This window comes from Tripterygium wilfordii, chromosome 6 (assembly GCF_013401445.1).
Source record: "Tripterygium wilfordii isolate XIE 37 chromosome 6, ASM1340144v1, whole genome shotgun sequence".
In the NCBI taxonomy this organism is placed as follows: domain Eukaryota; kingdom Viridiplantae; phylum Streptophyta; class Magnoliopsida; order Celastrales; family Celastraceae; genus Tripterygium; species Tripterygium wilfordii.
In genome coordinates this window covers 12455395-12473599 of record NC_052237.1, presented here as the reverse complement: position 1 = coordinate 12473599, position 18205 = coordinate 12455395, and the positions used below count along the sequence as shown (strand labels likewise).

Genomic DNA, 18205 nt, shown 5'->3' with positions numbered 1-18205 from the left:
GAGATACGGTTACCTGGCTGTGAGGTAAAGATCTGGAAGATAATAACCATTAATTGAGACGGCCCAAAAAAAAATCTATTGAGTACGATATATCCAATTCACAAAAACCAGAAAATTACAATATCATTGATATGAAAACGGCTGAGATTTTGAATGGAGAACTACAAAATATTAGAATATTGCGCTGTTGAAACTAAATGATGCTTAAAGGAGGGAAGGACAACATTCTTAAATGGAACCTTTCTACTGTACTCTCAAGTTTAAGATTTCATTTCTGAACAGAACATCAATAAACAATTGAACTAGTCGAAAACCTCCTCCTTGCAGCAGGCAAAAATAGCTGCTCTCAAGCAGTCGGTCTTCTTTGGCTTGTGTAGGCACTGCTTGTCAGGTGCTACTGCAGCAGTGAGAAAATTATGTGCTCCAACTTTACCATAACATCTAGTATTTGCAGTTTTATACCAGTATTAGATGTTTTCTCCTGGGGGTAACTCGGCGAGCTTCGGTGTACTGCCAAGCACCCTTTCCATATCAAAACGAACTTCAATGTTGCGAATGCTGTATCCAACCATCATCAGCCAATACATCAGCTTGCCAAGTTCTTGAACGCTCGTTTCAGTCACACTAGTCTGTAATCAGATACCAGAGTTTGAAAAAGGTTAAAAGATGATCTCCAATAGTTTATTGCACAAGAAAGCAACATATCTAGAAGATTGAACCTTGCTCAAAGGCCCAATACATTTTAACCGCCCAAGAATGTGGTAGTGTCTTAATACTCTTTCCATGAAACATAGGTATCGTGAGCTTACTGGTTCAGACGAGCATCATTTTATAACTCAGATCATCAGACAGAAGTAAGTAGCATTCCTTTTATTTGACTACAACATACAACCCCTTTATCAATGAGTTCAATACCACCAAATTTATTCAAACTATCTAAGCCAAGGACTCTGTCAATCCCATCCATGATTCAAGTCCAGGGAAAATGAAGCAGACCATATTCAGAATAACATCAGTCGCTAATTCATCTTCAATTACCTTTTCCTTATCTACTTATGGAATGATTCATTCTTCTCTGCATCCGGCTAAAAAGAAAACTAAATCAGCTAGTGTCTAAGAATATTCTGGCTTGGTGACTCCAGTACAGAACAGGCCAAAGTTCGTACGAAATCTTAAAATGTTCGTTCTCATGATAAATTTTGGGGAAGACAGCATATTTTATCTGTCCAATGCATTAAAATTTGTTAACCGCCCATGGTATTGCATTCAGGGTGGTAATGGAGAATAGCTGAGTTAAATAACGCAGCAAACCTTCATTTGTCCAGGATCAGAAACAGCTAAAAGACGCTTAATGAATGTGTTCATCGCAAGCACAACATCCTCTCCAGCACTACTTGTCAAATCCTACAAAATGTAACAATTTAATTAGAAGTAAAAGAAGCTAACAAAGTTGAGGATCACTTGAAACAATGGTAACTTCCATAGATAAGATAAATCTGCATAATAATAACAATAATGTACCACCAAGAGCACACCCATTCTCAACTGGTAGAACAGGAGCAGAAAACAAGTATGGGGTTAACTAAAATAACTAGTGATGGTATGTATCAGTTGCTTTCATTTGATTGGCTATTTGTTGGATTGCTTAGACGAAAGGGCTTTAGAGCAAGAAAAAAGACAATAGCGTTTATCAAGTTTTTTTGGCAAGTCAATAGGGTTTATCAAGGATGGAAGGTTAATAAGATTTCGTAGTTCGTACAGCGGAAATTATATATCAGGCATTAATATACTTATTAGATGTCATAAATAAAATATCTAATAAATTACAGTAACGATCTGGATTATCCAAAAATGATTGCACCTTTCCGCATAACAAGCCAGAGTAATATCAGCAGGTGGGAATTCCAGTGCCGTGCTATCACTTTATAGAACTAAAGACAACTTAAGATAAAAAAAAAATTAAAACAATTTCTCTTACCTTTAAATTATGGGGCTCAAGTGTCTTAAGATAGTCCAATAGCTCATTTTGTCCATTTGAAGATGTTCTACCAACTTGACGATTCAATTCTTCGATTTCCGCTTCAAGTAATTCAATGTACTTTTTAGCATCTATTCTCTCAGGACCAGAAACATTATTCCACCTGACAACTTCGCCAGTTACATTCTTCTGCGTACCAGGTGCATAATCAGGCTCATCCTATAACAGTGACAGGAACAAGTTATCAACTGCAATTTAAAATTTTCGAATAAATATCACAGTTGAAGGTTCCAAATGATTTATTGTAATTGAAAATTATGTAAATGTTAGAAAACAGCACACAACCTTCTGAGATAATCATGGTTAGATAAAAATAAATTATTCAAAGCACAAAGCAATTGGAGCTGCATACTTGTGTACCAAATAACCCTCACAACCTTCCAAGACAATCATTTTCCAATTATCTAAGAATTGCAATACTAGAGGAGAAAGGAAACTAGAGTTGGGTGGACTCTTTGGCCGTGGAAAAAAGTATAGGCTCTTATTTCGTGGGATATACATGATTGCAATTAGATTAATGGCATACAAAGTCATGGCAATCTTGACATCCTTCAGTATGAAATACAGCATCATAATACTAGTTGGCGTTGTTTCATGACCCTAGACCCAAATCGTACAAAATACAGTGACAGTCAAACATGCGCTGCTTTGAAGAAAAGATGTTGATGCATGTCCTTTTGTAGCATTTTTTTGGCACCGATATTATGCCAAACAGTTGAGAGCATCAGCACACATTTAGAAAGTCAATTTTCCAAGGAATTAGGAACCTGCCATTAAGAGAGATAGAGAAAAGGAAATGAAAACCTTTTTTTCTTGCACTTCAGGTAGAGCAACCTGTTCCAGACTTTGTTGCAACTCCAAGCGATACTGAGCATTCCTGAACATATATCCAGTCATGATGACACTATACATGAGCTGCGCAAGATTCTCGGCAACCTAAAAAAGATCCATCCATTTGGACAATGAAACATATGTGAATCATTAGAGTGTTAAAAGACAAAAACAGCTCGAATAAGTTCACTTCTGCTGAAATATGCAAGTCCATCAAATCCAATCATACATACAGTGGTGACCGTTACAGCAAAAAACTGTGGGGGCAGTGTTCCAATCATATTGGTCACTGTTTGGCGCATTGCTTCAACTACCTGTAACAAGTAGTCACTTTGAACATCTCAATTTCCGATTTAATTTGCTAAGAACACTAAAAAAAAAGGTATTTGAATACCAAATCTCTATATTTATACCAGTATCACATTATAGACGGTGAATGAAAATGATACCAACCTGTGGAGGTGCTCTCTTTACAAACAACTCCATAAATTCTGGCTGGACATTCTTCACATATTCTAATAGAATCTCTCTCCTGCTCCTAGGCTGTAAGTTTAAAGAAGGCAATTCAAATCCCATTGCAACATCATTTCTTCAATTCTTCCTAGCAAAGCTATATTTGTAATTCCCTATTCAAATATTATATGATTTCTATCATTAAGAATAACTGAAGCACAAGCTACCAGCTTAAGATCCTTCCCATTGCAATATCACCACCCATAGTCAAATAGTGGGCTCAATCCATGTATATTCAACTCCAGAAAATGTCATTAGTTCAAGACAGAGTGAAATACATGCATATATGAATATTTAAGTAAACCCCTTACCACTTACCAGAGTGCCATTAGAGGGCTTGGAATCACCATTGCTGTTGCCGACAGAAGAGTCTTCCTTGGAAGAATCGTAAGCTTGAAGTCTCAATCCGAGTCTTCCTTCACTCTTCCACTTTATCGGATAGCTTATCGAAGAAGCCGACCGACCGGTTACAGGAATCGCAAAAGAAGAAAAACAAATACAAGAAGGAAATGATGCAAATTTGGGCACGAAGAAGGAGGATTTTAGTGTAAAGGAATTCATCGAGCCTTTACTTTTGAAGTAAAACCTGATATAAACCCTAATTCATACAATTTATTGAAGCTTTGCCATTTCAGATAGCAATACAGGCTTTTATGGTGCGAGAATTACAGAGGTGGCGAGGGTCTGTTTTGTCCGTCCACTGAGGTCATACAGTCCCTAGGATTCTTCAAGATCCTACGGTGGAGATTCTATGGTCGTCTAACTTAAATAACATACAGATTTTTCTTTTTTTTTCTTTTTTTTTTCATGAATAAATTTATAAATTATGTTAAGCTTAACACAAGATCAGTGCCGTTGCATGGAGTCAGCTCAGCTCTCCGATAAGTGCAGAGCAATATTGATTTTTCGGATAACAGCACTATTTTCATTCCTTTTCTTCGATTCATAGAAACAACCAGATAGGGACCGTGGGGAAATGGCGGTGCCGAGGCGCCGACAGTACTACTACCACCGCTTCGGTTCTCTGATGCCTGTTATCTCCGCTATCTCACTCATGCTTTTGGTTTTCTTCGGACTCCTTTCCTTCCTCGCTCCCTTTCCCGTCGATCGTCTCCGCCAAAACCAACGCCACGGCGGCGGCCACCAATCTTCCGTATGTATGCTTGCATATGTGTCGATGGATCTTTATGCATTCGTTAGCTTGACTTTTCATCGTGTTTTGCTACTTTTTTTTTGTCAGCTCAACATTGTGGACGAGGACGTGATTGGAGCTCAGCTGTTTCCTGTTCCGGTTAGGATTTGACTTACCTAGTCTATTGTTTTACTTAGATTGTAGTCATATTTTATGATTTATTATTAGATTTCATTGAATCTTGGTTTACTTGGTGAGATTCTTTGTTCCTTTTTTATTTTGAGCACCAGATAGGTGGGGGAAGATTGGGTCGCAGTCTGTGGAGTTCGAGAAATTCAAAATTCTTCTATGGATGCAGCAATGCTAGCCGCAAGTTTGCAAGTTAGTTTATCGGTTTTTTGATTTATTCGTTTATTCAATATCATTCAATATTCCTAGGCTTATTTGCGATACACTGTGTGTCTACAAAGGTTCTGTTGAAGCCTGACGATTCTGTTATGGACAATTAAAGAATATTATAAATAGGTCTAAAACTGGAAAGCTTGAGTGTGTTGATGCTTTTTTTTCAAGGTTTATCTGTGTTTGATCTTACCAAATGCCATGTTTAAACTTAGTCCATTCATATGACAACAGATGCTGATGCTATTACACATCCAAACCGGTATTTGCTGATTGCAACTAGTGGAGGCTTAAATCAACAAAGAACTGGCGTAATTTTCCTTTGTCCTGTAAAATTATTGTTACTTAGACTATTATTCGTTCATATTTTGTGATTATTATTTGAAATATTGTTGAATTCTTACAAGTCATAGGTCCATTTCGTTGGGGCTGCTAAACTTAATTACTGTATTTGATACCTTTTTTGTTGTTCTTACTGATCTGATGCCAAAATCCCTTTGTCGGTTGACAAACCAAAAACTATGTGAACGAAATTATTTCTGAACCTTATAACAGCCACGATGAGTAAATTTTTCTAAAATTTTAAGGATGCTTTTCACAATCAGCGATTACTCGTTATTGTTTATTACTTTAAATTTATCCAGTACAATTTTCTCCTTAATTCCAGTGGAGTTCCTAATAGCATGTTTCATCTTGTTTTACTCAAGAAACATGATATCAAGGTGTTTAACATCGTATCAGAGCTTTATGAAACAAAAGAAACATGATGTCAACTATCTTCCTCAGTACATGTTTCCTGGACTTTTGCAAAGAAGCATCTGGCTGCCATTTGAGGTTGCTGACATTAAACATTCATAATTTTTTTTACCTTCATAAATCCTTGGAAAGCTCAATGTCTGAAACCGTGAAATTTGTGCGATCTTGACCCTTATACTTGAGTCCATGATGTGAGAAAAGAGGGAAAAGGACGAAGAAAATTGAGTGCTTACATCCATAGTCACTAATGAAAATTTCCCCATATTGCAGATAACGGATGCTGTTGTTGCTGCCAGAATTTTGAATGCTACTCTGGTTATACCAAAGCTGGACCAGAAATCTTTCTGGAAGGATAAAAGGTTTGCTTGTGAGATTTTATATAAATAAACATGATAATCTTTAGAAAGTGTAATTCTTTTCTCTATACATTCATCTGTTACAATCATACAATGTCAAGTGACTCATACTTATGTTGTGATGGTGTGCAGTAATTTTTCAGAGATTTTTGATGTTGATTGGTTTATATCATTTCTGTCAAAAGATGTTAAAGTCATAAAGAATCTCCCTAGAAAGAGAGGAAAATTTTGGACTCCACATTCGATGCGCGTTCCAAGGAAGTGTAACGAGAGATGTTATAACAATTGTGTATTACCTGTTCTTTTGAAAAGGCATGTAAGTTCAAATTCCTTCCAAACTTTCCTGCCTTCTCAACTATAGTTTTAAAGGAGATTTGATTTACCTGTTATTTTGTGAAGTATGTAAGTTCAACTCTCTTTGATACCATTCCTGATTGCTTTCGTAACTTTAGTTTCAAATGGAGATGCCATTACAATCATGTATTTCTTGTTCTTGTGAGAAGGCGTTTGAGCATGGTTTCATGCAGCTATTGTAGCTGTATCCTGTCTTCTAGACCTTCCATCCTATTAGTTACATAATTACTTGAAAATTAAGTACTATATCTTATTGATTGTTGTTATAATTATTTTTTATGTGTCAGGCTATCCAGCTCAATAAGTTCGATTACAGGCTTTCAAACAAATTGGATACAGATTTGCAGAAGTTGAGATGCAGAGTCAACTATCATGCTTTGAAGTTTACAGGTCCTATCCTTGAAATGGGTGAAAAGTTGGTCAACCGGATCAGGATGAGAAGGAGAAGCAAACATTATATTGCCATGCACCTGAGGTACTTTATGATATTTGGTCTTCCCTATTTCTCTGGTTACTCTATGACGGTTACTTGACTGCTTGGGTACCTTCGTGCAGTTTATCATATTTCAATCTTTGTTACAATATGACTGTCGTGTGTTTCTTAGATCCTATGGATGATATTCAGGATGGCACATACTTCAAACTCAGGTGGAAATTGAAACTATGAAGTTAGTTATGGCTACTTAAATTCATGGAAATATTTTTATTACTTCAATAGGTTTAAAATTTAAATGTGTGTGTTACAGTGTATGTAGAACTCTGGGGTTGTGTGACATCTGACAGATTTCACACTTGGAAAAATGAATATGCTATATACATGGATATGTACAAACAACCCTTCAAATTTCTTTTGCCCACTTCAAAAGAAAGGTCAATAAAACTGAAGTGAGCATTCCTTAAGGTCTTTGTACATCCTAGAGGTCATGGGTTCAATTCATAGAAACAACATTTCCACATATTATGTGGGGGTAAGGTCAGCGTACATCCTGCCTGTCCCCGACCCCGCTAGTGCACGAGAGTTGTTTACCTTTTTACTGCCATATGTTTACATTAAGGGCATGCGTGCATATATAGAGCAAACCTTACTTTATCTGTTATCAACATCTCTAGATTACTGTCAACTTTAGAAATTATATTATTTGAATCCTTTCTCTTTGAATCTTTTGTTCCCAATAACTGCTTATGTATGTATGACAACAATTAGGAAGAATGCCAATTAAGATGGGCATGGCTGTAATATCTGTTGCTTTTCAATTCAAAATTCAAGTTATGCTGACCATATGCGACCAAATCTTTCTTGGTTCAGGTTTGAGCCTGATATGTTAGCATTCTCAGGGTGCTATTATGGTGGAGGTGAAAAGGAAAGGAAAGAACTTGCTGCAATACGAAAGAGGTGGAAGACTTTACATGTAAGGTTCAAGTGTACCTGTAAAACTTGTCCAGTCTGGATCCTGTTCTAAATCTTTCTTGTAATCCAAGATTCTGAACTTGAGCTTATTAAGATGCAAAATAGGGCTACTCTCTCTACCATGGAGAGGATTGATGACATACTCATTGGATGTAAACTTGAGTCTTTATTCTGATTTTTTTTGATTGATTGACAGACGAGCAATCCTGAAAAGGAAAGAAGGCATGGGAAATGTCCACTCACTCCTAAAGAAGTTGGTCTGATGCTTAGAGCTCTGGGATATGGTAGTGAGGTCCATTTATATGTGGCATCTGGGGAGGTATTTGGAGGGGAAGAGACGCTGGCACCCCTAAAATCACTGTTCCCAAAATTCTATACAAAGGAGACTCTAGCCAGCAAGGAGGAATTAAAACCATTTTCTTTGTTTTCTTCTCGAATGGCTGCCCTAGACTTTATTGCGTGTGATGAAAGTGATGTTTTTGTTACAAATAACAATGGTAACATGGCTAGAATATTAGCAGGACGAAGGTATTGATTTCTCCATTTCTTTCTTATACTTTAGATGATTGTTCCCAGCAACTTATGACTTGATTTTCATGTCTTTAATTTGCAGGAGGTATTTTGGCCACAAACTTACGATTCGTCCCAATGCTAAAAAACTTTATAGATTGTTTCTGAACCAAGAAAACATGACATGGGAAGCATTTGCTTCTAAAGTTCGTAGGGATCAGAGGGGCTTCATCGGTGAACCAAAGGAGGTGAGACCTGGCAGGGGTGAATTTCATGAGAATCCATCCACATGCATATGTGAAGATTATGATGCTATGGCACAAAGAAATTCAGGACCTAAGAAGTTTGGTAAAGAATCTGAGGCCTCGAGAAAAGATGATGTAATAAGTCAGGATCAGAATGTGGATAATGAGCCAGAATGGCCCGATACAGATCAAGATGACCTTCAAGATCAAGGCCCGTTTAATTTTACAAATGTTGATTATGACGCTGACACCTCTGAAGAACCTGAGTTGGAAGAGTTGCTTTCAGACTAACTGATTCTTTTGGTGAGATTTCATATCCTTGTGTTCCTCAAGGTATTAGCAGTTTCTGGAATTCTATACCTGTATATACACTCTTGGTATCGGGAATACGAGCATCGTCAATATTACTAGCTTCATGAATACTTCTAGAGATATCATATCTGTTACATTTCGTACATTGAACAAGAGGGGATCATGGACAAGACTAGGAGCAAAAATGGTGGTGCCTGACTAATTAGTTCAGAGATTAGCTAGACTCACATTGACATCCAAGTGCTGGCGAGTTGCAGATTGATCGGTAAGCCTCTATTGGGAAGAAACAAAAACAAAGGTGTTGGAAGAAGAGGAACCAAGTGTTGTTACAGTTGAAGGAGAGGAGCAAGTTTGTGTTCCTTCTCTTAAGGCTGGTTATTATTACTTCTGAATCTGCTCATCTTTCTGTATCTCTCTTTTGAGTGAGTTTGATTACTGGAATCAGCTGGAAACTTTCTAGGTGAATTTTTTTTTTTTTGGTCTTTTGGGTTTTGATGTACTTTAATCCGGTGGTTTGGATTCATTGTTTGTAGATGGTTGGACGCTAATGCAGTTTATGATTGCAGATGGAGATGCAAAGCTGTGGCAGTGCAGCAGCTATTTCCTGATGAATATTTTTGGTACTCATTAATTGAGCTGTTTTGTCTGTCCAATCAATGAAGGGCAAAGCAGCTGAGGTTAAAGTCATGACACACTATTCTAATTGCCTGTTTGGTACAGCGTCCCCGCTAGCGTATAAGCTAGCATAGACGCTAAAGGGAGATGTACCAAACACGCTGTATACACTAGCTTATACGCTCAAAAATCATAAGCTTTGGACGAAGGCTTATTTGTGCGAGACGCTCTGCGAGGGTTTCCTCTGTGCGACCTCATTAGGACAGTAGAGTTTATTTTAGAAATTGATATGTTTTGAGTTCATTGAAATTGACTGAGATTTCAGTTCAATTGATTTTCAAAACCCATGTTTGATTTACTGGGTTGTTGCATGTCTCTGCCTAGTGGGTGTGGCAACTTTGAGATGAGAGTGATCTTTCAATTCAATCAACTTGATACCGGTCATTGTAGGCTTTTGATGCTTCTTGGACAGTGTGATCTCTCTGCTTTCTCCGGGGACTGGTGAGTGACTCCCTCTTTTCTGGTCTTTCTTTTTGTTCTTGATGATCACTCGTTGTTCTATTTGACGATATGTACCAAATTACCAAACATTTCTCTCTCTCTCTCTCTCTCTCTCTCTCTCATTTACCAGATGTTTTTGAGTGTTACATGTCTTATGCCTTGGCTCAAACGTACAACTAAGAGACCTTTATCCCTTGCAGTTTATATCAAGATTAGACCAGATTCTTGAGCAACGAAGATGGTTGAAGCAAGATGCTTAGTTTTGATTTCTAGTGGAGAGGGCAACTCAAAGGGCAGTGATTCTGTTGACTCTCACAGATGATGGTAGCACTGGTTATAATTGGAGAAAATAGTCACAAGCATGCAGCATATGAAAATTTTAAAGTCCAGATGAATCCGAGAGTTTCACCCCTAATTGAATCAAATTATTGATCTCACAGCAGGATTTCAGAGCTTTTTTTTTTTGGTAACCAAGAAACCATCCAAGTGAACGTGAACTTCAAGTCGCTAGAACAACTCGCACCACGTTGGTTGGTACAGATAAGACTGTTAAAGCTCATGTGAATGGGGTCCAAAAGTGGGACAAACGAACCTACTTGGCGATAGCCAAGTGGTTGTCAACATACAATTGTTCATAAAACTTTTAACACGATGGTTTTGCCATTTCTAACATTGCCGATGTTGAATAGCATAGGTGGCTTGGGGGCAAATTGATGTCTCCAAGCTCAACATCATATGCATGAATATGGAAAAAATGAATAAATCAAACAATAATTCAGAATGTTCCAATTACAAAATGAGAGAATATTATAAACTGCCAAAGCAAAATAGTGGAACATGATACTCAACCCTTCATTAAGCAGGGGGAAGCGTGCTTGGTGGGTCGTCGTCGGGAGATGGAGGCGATGACCTGAAATCAATATTAGGGTAGACACCAGGTGGCCTCTCACGGGGTTGGATGGATAGTAATTGGCCTGAATCACCCACCACATCAGCCCATCCATAATGAGGTCCAGCCCTTCATGCAAAGTAAGACCTTAGTTAGTGGCACTCGGCACAATGCCGATAACACATTCTATAACTTAATTCTGAAGGTATATCCATCTTAATTCATTAGCAAAGTATTCGCGATCTTCATGTGAAAGTCTCAAGTATAAACGAAAATGTTAAGCATCTCAGTGTTTTTTGTCCTTGCTATTCCAAATGCACTAAGGATCTCAGTATTTTTTGTCCCAACTATCCCGAATGATGAGATTGATGCACATGATCCATATGAAATCGTGGACTCCACATGCCCCACATGATCCAAATGAAATCGTGTGTGTCCATCTCAATAATTAGGATAGCTAAGACAAAAAAATTGGGATCCATAAGACTTGAAGTATAAAAATGCATATTCTTACTCATGATAGGTTTCTTCATCCACAACAATATCCCAGCTTTCACCTGTTGTGCTCTTCCCATACTTGTGAACTTTACTGGTAGAGAAAGAGAAGAGTGTGTTAGTTTTCGCAAGCAACAGGCTCATGTGCATAAGTGTAGTGCCTGCCCAATACGTAGGAAATATTTATATAAAGAATTCATTTTACTTCCATACCCATTTCCGAAATGTTCTTCCCCCCATGTCCTTGACCAACCTAGACATAAGAAAATGCAAAAATCATTAGCCCACTGAAGCAGTTAAAGAGTAAAAATGTAAGAACAAACATGAGCAACTCAATAGATTAACATGTACCTAATTATTTCTAAGAACAACAAGGTTCTCTAGCTATATTTTTCAGCAGGAGTGAAGAACTTCTGCCTTCAATGCTGAGGGATCAGAAAACAAGTGACTGTACGGGGTTCATAAAATTTATTGACATACTAAAAACTGCAATGGACGATTGTGGCCTGGCTTTTAGGTCATTTAATGTTAATCATGCATTTCCTGTGTATCATATTAAGAGAACCAAAAAATTATCCATCGTGATCATCATTCGAAGCCCCTTTCATCCCAAAAACTGATCTGGGGTACCCTATATGAGAAATTCTATCACATGAAGTCTCCTTTGAGAACCAAAGAAATTGATCAAACAAATGCATTCATGTCTCAATTTGGCAGTAATCCCAATCAACGTAAATTTTAAATGCTAGTAATTAAAAGTATGACACAGTAACTCAGAAGCTAAATGGTCATAGACTCATAGAGCCAGTCACTACAGTTGCTAAAAGACAATATCAACCCTGCCTATTCCCGGAAATTATGTCTGCTGTTATGGCTATGAACAAATTTTGTATGACAGAGCAACAAGTTACGTGCACAAAATCTAGAAATAAAACACAACAAATACTAAAATTTGGAATCTGAAGCAATTTACTTCTTGGATCACTATAATAACAATACATAAATATTGGCTGCAACAATATAGAAACCAACAACAGAAGAATGAAACTCGATAATTAGTTAAAAGAAAAATGTGTATAACGAGGGGATACAGTGTAAGATTTGACTTACGTTCACCACTGGGAGCTACATGCCATGTCTCCCCTTGACGAGAACCTATGCCAGCAAAGAACTTCTCTTCCCACTTGTCTCCCCATTTGGTTCCCAATTCGGTCTCAGCCCATTTGTCAGTCCTGAGGAATCAAGAAAAGGAAATTCAATATGAAAATAGGAGAGTTCTTTAACTTGGCATTCTAAAAAACAAAAGAACAAGAAAACAAAAGAAAATCAATTTAGGGAGAACATGGCATTCTTTGTTTTTACTTCCATCTATTCAATTTTACATTCCAAGAAAGTTTTGAGCTAAGACTAATTAAAGCTAAACTCAAGTTAATCCATTGCTGTATGAGGCATAAAAATGGTCGCCATTGCACAAGGCTCCTGCCAGTATTAGACGTGGGGAGAAAACAAATGCACCATGCCCAAAAAATTTTGGGAAGGCTCATTCCATGGTTTGAACCACACGATATCCTTCTTTCTACTATTGAACAACTCATGTAAAATGGGGAATGTTCAAGCACCATTTATATTATAACTATTATGGTCCTTAAAGGCATAGAACCAATCGGCCATCAATGTTTAGTGGCTGTAAATAACTAAATATTTTATAATTAGACTGTAGCTTGCCTATCTATTAACATGCTGACCTATTGCTAGCTACAGCATTGAAGGTTACTGAAGAAAAGTTGTATGCCTCACTTGCTGACTTCAGACAAATGACAACTTAAGTATACAAATGTCGAGTGATACAAATTTGCAAATAGCTATTTAAGCAGAGTAGAGAAAACCATTTGAGAACTGATCCTCCTCCGTCATAATGCTCCCCCCACTTTTCCCACCATGACTGCTCATTTAGTCTACCATACTTATGTGCACCTTTCTCGGTCCAGCCTTTAGCATCATACTTTTCCCACCTGGGTTCAAATTCCGAATGAATGCATCTCAACAAACAACAGAGACTTTCACTGCTCAAATAAGTACATAACAAAATTTACAACAGTCGTCGTGGCTCATAACATTAGCTTACCATTTCTCATACCATCCAGCATTTTCAGTGCCAGATTTCGCTTGTTTCTGTGCATTCCTCTCTATTCTAGCTAAATTACTGAAAGAACAAGACAAAGATTAATGAATTGTTCTCTCCATGATAACTAAAAGCTATTTAAGTTGTTGGAGAAGAAGTAGCAGAATAGGACTTAAAACTGTCAATGTTTTTGATATAGTGAACACTGAACAGTAAATATCAAACCTCCATTTATCTTGATGGAGGACCTCTTGCCATGTTTCCCACCATGAATCACCCTCAGCATTGCTTCCAGATTTCTCCACACCTATTAAACATATACTCTGAATTAGAAAAACAGACGACTAAAGTTTCAGAAACTGACTATATACTACAACAACTGGACTACTAGAATACACCATTGTTGTCCATATCAAAGACAAATAATGAGGGTGCAGCCAAACATATAACGCATATAAACATGAATTTTACCTATGTTAAAGAAAGGCATTAGACGGAGACACTCTTATGAGCTCTGTAGCATGCATACTATACTTCAAAAGGAACATTTCACTTGGCAATTAGCAAACACAGAATAAATGTTAATGAGAAATATCATAATAAGACAGGAACTACATAACGACTCATTCATCCTTCAAACGATTGCAAGTGCTTTGCCTAAGGCATAGTAAGTTGGCAAGTTACCGAAACAAAAGAAGTAAGGGCGTGAAGATTCTTATGAGAGAGGTTTATGTAATCAAGATAATGTGCTCAAAGCCTTGAGTAATGGTCTCAAAAACATAACTACGCTCCTGAATGTCCTCAAAAATATCTCTGGACAATTTCCTTTACAAAGTTGCTTCTAAATCAACAAGAATGTCTCCAATAGTAGTGAATGATGATTCATGCTGACATAACACTCAAGGAAACCAAAGAGTTTAGAAAGGTCAGTTAAGCTCACTAGATACTTAATAAGGAGTTGTTGGCCTAATGGAAGCCTACTCCTTAAGGACCTACTCCAAGGTAAGGTTTTACGTTCGAGTCCTCTATCATGCAAATATTAATAATAACATAATTTATCGGGGAAAAAAAAAAGCTCACTGGATACTTTAGAATCATGCAATAATCCTTTCATCAATAATTTGGTTTTACAAATAATCAAGGAAGATGCATAATAAAACATTCAATTATATTTTTAAAAACCTTCATCTCATTGTGGCTAGGAATATGTCATTTCATGCCCTGTGTCTTTCAATTAACATCCTGAGCTCTTTTGTCAATGACTCAATATACAATACCTTTGCCTTATTTTCTTGATTGAAGGGACATGTCATTCCTTCCCGCAAGCCAGAATAAAAAGGGATAAAGATCACCAATAAACAATAACGGGAAGAGAAAGAGATACAGCAGCTCGACATAAGATGATTAAGTAAAGGTATGCTCTGCTAGTTTACTGGAAGTAAAGTAAATATTGAAAGGGTTAACTGAAGCAATACTAGTTCAATAGCATCGATACCATGCAAATTCAATCCAGTCTATGCACCATCTATCTAAACTAGATGTAAGTGCTATCTTTAGCCCACATAAAAATCAAAATGAAATGAGGAGTAATATACCTAGCTCTTTGTATCCGCTCCAGTCACTTTTCTCCCACCACTGTCAAGGAGATCAATAAATCCAATTAAATGCATCCACCTGGGATGATACTAAACTGGGTTATGGAAATAATATTGATGCAATGGAATGTAAATAACATCGTGACCATCGATTTGAAGTTGAAATTTTTTTTTCCCCAGAAAGTTTACATTGGAAAATGTAAAATACTATGAAGCATGTCAACCGAAAGATTTGCACAAGCAATGTTAGTCGCTGCTAGTAGAATTGGACAGTTAATCGTAAATCCAAAACGATATTTTACAGTTTCTTTCCACTCTGAGGGACCATCATGGGATCGCCCACCCATCCTTGTCCATCTACATCGGTATCCATTTTCGCCTAGGTCTTCCCCACCTTCTCGATACCAAGTACTGCCATCTTCACTGGTGCCAGTCTCATTAACTTTTTCGTTTAACAAGCTGATTCCCCAGTCTTTCTCATTGGCAATACCAGTATCTACAGCAAATAAACGAACAAATTCAACATCCTTTATTAGGCTATACGAACAACATTTAACATCTTCAATGAAACACAAGTATCATTGGAATCACCTCTTTTTGGTGGAGTGTCACGGGACTGTGGGCCGGAATTTCTAGGGGTGCAACGGGGGTTGAATTTGTCTTGTTTTGAAGCAAAATGAGGCCTGCAATATAATATGAAAAACATTAGACTTGGAGAGTATCTTCTATTCCATTTCCTACAGCTTAAAATAAACTATGAATCATTCAACTTGCTTAAAATAATATTATGACTCATTTAACCTGAAATGATTTCTCCGCTTCCAACAGATGAAAGAAACATGATAGGTGAAATTACACAAACGCCTCATCACTTTCTTACTGTAACACTGAAGTTTGCCAATCACTCAGGAAGCACATCACGGCGTAAATTTCAAGTTTCAATAAAGAACTGACAAGTTTTGTACATAGTTTACTGAAAGTGCTTTTGTATGAAATTAACTAAGCTGTTTCAAATTATCTGATAAAATATCAGGATGTATTAATCTTTTAATTTTATCATAGTAATGGTTCAATTCAACAGGATTTCCCTCCAGATAATTGCTCCTAGTTTCAAATTCATCAATTCGATAATATAAGAATGGAATATTTCAAGCTCTTCCACTGCAATAGATCTGACTATACAAACGCCTCCGTTCAAAGATAACACAAAAAATTGAAAGTTAGATCTGGAAAATTCAAATGCATATACTATACAGTATCATATTACAAGAAAAACAATACAATGTACTACTGAGTCACTGAACATCTAGGATAAACAAAAATTGACATGAAATATGCAGGACAAGTAAATTAAGCGAAAATTCAGTGACAAACAAACAAAAGACTGAGGTCGAATAACTTACGGAGGAGAAGCAAAGTGCAATGCAGGAGTGGCTTGGATTCGGACACGGTGATGCCTCTTTTCCTTGGCCTTCTCTACGCTATTACATGTACCGGCGCTTCTCCGAATCGGAACCACCGAGTCAGAGCAGCAGCAACTAAATCGACTCGTCGAAACTCGATCCTTCCTCTTCTTCCTATTCCTCAATACAAATCCATCAGCAGAACGCAAAGGAAAAGAAGATACGGACACCTCGAATCTCCCGTGTTTGAAACTCGCGAAACCTCTAGAACACGCCGCCATTAATCAATAAAATGCCATTGCAGTTTGCAACAACGAGGATAACAAATAAAACTACAAAAACCCTAACGAAGAAGAACCGAAGAAGAACACGCCGGATATACAACAAAGTGCGTGCAGAGAAGAAGAACCGAAGAAGCGGAAGTAGAGTTGGAGAAGGAGACTTGAAGGGCAGTTACTTAACAGAATAGTTTAAATTTTAAAAAAAATGAGAAGCCAATTAGAAAGCAAGAGAGAATATCGGTCGAATCTTTGTCTTTAACATTTGACGGTGGGGGAATTTTGTGAAGAGGAGTGAGAAATGGAGCTTCGGACGCGAGACTTGGGAGAGATCAGATCGTGGGCTTGGGTTATAGCAACTCCAACGCTAAAAAAAAATATAAAGTACCCCAAAATCATTTTCTATGTTCTTCTTTTTTGAGTGGAGTAATTTAATTGAATGAGTGAATTTCACAATATACACTATTTATCAACACTTCATATTCATTTTCTGTTTCTTACTTTTCATCATCTTTCTTCCTTTTCATCACCTCTCTCTTCATTTTTATCATCTCTCTTCCTTTTCATCATATTTCTCTTCACTATTCAGAGAACTCTAATACTAAAAAATATATCAAGCATTTCAAAATCATTCTCTCGCTTCTCCTTTCTCCTGGGTGGCATAATTTAATTGTGTGAGTGGGTCTAATAATATACATTATTCATCAACACTTCATATTTTCCAACACTTCAAACTCATTTATCTATTTTCTCTCTCTTCATTTCAATCATCTCTTACTTTTCATCACCTCTCTCTTCATTTTTATCACCTATCTCTTCCTTTTCATCACCTCTCTTCACTATTCATCAACAATATACATACTTCATATTTCAAGTGTCATTTTTCACAACAACCTATAAAACAAGTGTCATTATCAAGAAAATGTGTTTTCAAGTGTTCATTTTCATCCATTGTAGAGCTCTAGCACTCTAAGATTGTGTTTGGTATCATTTCCAAAAATTTTGAAAACAAAAATAAAAAACACAAAACACAAAACATAAAACATAAAATGAAAACATAAAATTGAAACTTGTTTGGTGTAACACCTAAAACTGAAAGCATAAAACTTAAAAAAAAAAAAAGAGTGTGTTTATGCTTTTATTTTCATAATAATAGAATATATCCAGACCACTATATTTTTTATAACTGCAGCCTTTGTTGTGTTTCACCATTGAAAACATCAGCAGAAATAAAAAAAGATAAGAAATAAAATAATAACCCAAAGTATGTTTGATCATTGTCTTCATATCTCTATGCAATTTGCAATATAAAATCTTAAAGAAAGTGCAATCTATAATAAGTGTAACTAGTTCTGTTTCCAAAACTTTTAAAAACCTTTTTTTCTTGTTTTCAAAAATTTTGAAAACCTGTTTTTGGTTTTCATAAAAACCAAAACAGAAAATACAAACAAAC

The 18205-nt window shown here is 36.8% G+C and overlaps 3 protein-coding genes across 7 annotated transcripts; 1 reads left to right on the top strand and 2 right to left on the bottom strand.

Annotated features, from left to right (window-relative positions):
• Window positions 1-155: 155 nt before the first annotated feature.
• LOC120000196 lies at window positions 156-4037 on the bottom strand. 2 transcript variants are annotated; one of them, XM_038848145.1, is made up of 7 exons: window positions 3701-4037; window positions 3323-3412; window positions 3103-3183; window positions 2843-2974; window positions 1979-2197; window positions 1312-1404; window positions 156-629 (listed from the first exon to the last, which is right to left on the bottom strand). In XM_038848145.1, exons 1-7 carry the CDS (start codon window positions 3941-3943, stop codon window positions 468-470), a joined length of 1020 nt encoding a protein of 339 aa, XP_038704073.1. In that variant the 5' UTR covers window positions 3944-4037; the 3' UTR covers window positions 156-467. The 2 variants fall into 2 exon arrangements, with proteins under 2 accessions (XP_038704073.1, XP_038704074.1); XM_038848146.1 differs by having other exon boundaries at window positions 3694-3835.
• A 189-nt stretch (window positions 4038-4226) lies between these two features.
• On the top strand, window positions 4227-10633 carry LOC120000194 (O-fucosyltransferase 16-like). 4 transcript variants are annotated; one of them, XM_038848142.1, is made up of 12 exons: window positions 4227-4535; window positions 4623-4673; window positions 4805-4895; window positions 5148-5224; window positions 5940-6028; window positions 6158-6341; window positions 6667-6854; window positions 7686-7788; window positions 7984-8315; window positions 8401-9314; window positions 9421-9970; window positions 10171-10633. In XM_038848142.1, exons 1-10 carry the CDS (start codon window positions 4359-4361, stop codon window positions 8831-8833), a joined length of 1725 nt encoding a protein of 574 aa, XP_038704070.1. In that variant the 5' UTR covers window positions 4227-4358; the 3' UTR covers window positions 8834-9314; window positions 9421-9970; window positions 10171-10633. The 4 variants fall into 4 exon arrangements, with proteins under 4 accessions (XP_038704070.1, XP_038704068.1, XP_038704069.1 ...); XM_038848140.1 differs by having other exon boundaries at window positions 5148-5242; XM_038848141.1 differs by having other exon boundaries at window positions 5148-5242; window positions 10101-10633.
• LOC120000195 lies at window positions 10608-17082 on the bottom strand. The gene is made up of 11 exons (XM_038848144.1): window positions 16475-17082; window positions 15663-15754; window positions 15374-15567; window positions 15072-15111; window positions 13702-13783; window positions 13480-13557; window positions 13241-13366; window positions 12465-12586; window positions 11568-11607; window positions 11374-11448; window positions 10608-10988 (listed from the first exon to the last, which is right to left on the bottom strand). The coding sequence occupies exons 1-11, from the start codon at window positions 16753-16755 to the stop codon at window positions 10826-10828; spliced, it is 1293 nt and encodes a 430-aa protein (XP_038704072.1). The 5' UTR covers window positions 16756-17082; the 3' UTR covers window positions 10608-10825.
• Between the last annotated feature and the right edge of the window lie 1123 nt (window positions 17083-18205).

Coding starts and splice junctions, on each gene's coding strand:
- LOC120000196 (XM_038848145.1), bottom strand. CDS start 3,943: ATGAATTCCTTTACACTAAAATCCTCCTTCTTCGTGCCCAAATTTGCA. Junction 3,413..3,700: donor AGCCCTCTAATGGCACTCTG/GTAAGTGGTAAG, acceptor TTAAACTTACAG/CCTAGGAGCAGGAGAGAGAT. Junction 630..1,311: donor CTGATCCTGGACAAATGAAG/GTTTGCTGCGTT, acceptor ATCTGATTACAG/ACTAGTGTGACTGAAACGAG.
- LOC120000194 (XM_038848140.1), top strand. CDS start 4,359: ATGGCGGTGCCGAGGCGCCGACAGTACTACTACCACCGCTTCGGTTCT. Junction 5,243..5,939: donor GCGTAATTTTCCTTTGTCCT/GTAAAATTATTG, acceptor CCCATATTGCAG/ATAACGGATGCTGTTGTTGC. Junction 6,855..7,685: donor TATATTGCCATGCACCTGAG/GTACTTTATGAT, acceptor TTCTTGGTTCAG/GTTTGAGCCTGATATGTTAG.
- LOC120000195 (XM_038848144.1), bottom strand. CDS start 16,755: ATGGCGGCGTGTTCTAGAGGTTTCGCGAGTTTCAAACACGGGAGATTC. Junction 15,568..15,662: donor TGACACTCCACCAAAAAGAG/GTGATTCCAATG, acceptor TATTTGCTGTAG/ATACTGGTATTGCCAATGAG. Junction 11,449..11,567: donor GAAGAACATTTCGGAAATGG/GTATGGAAGTAA, acceptor TTTCTCTACCAG/TAAAGTTCACAAGTATGGGA.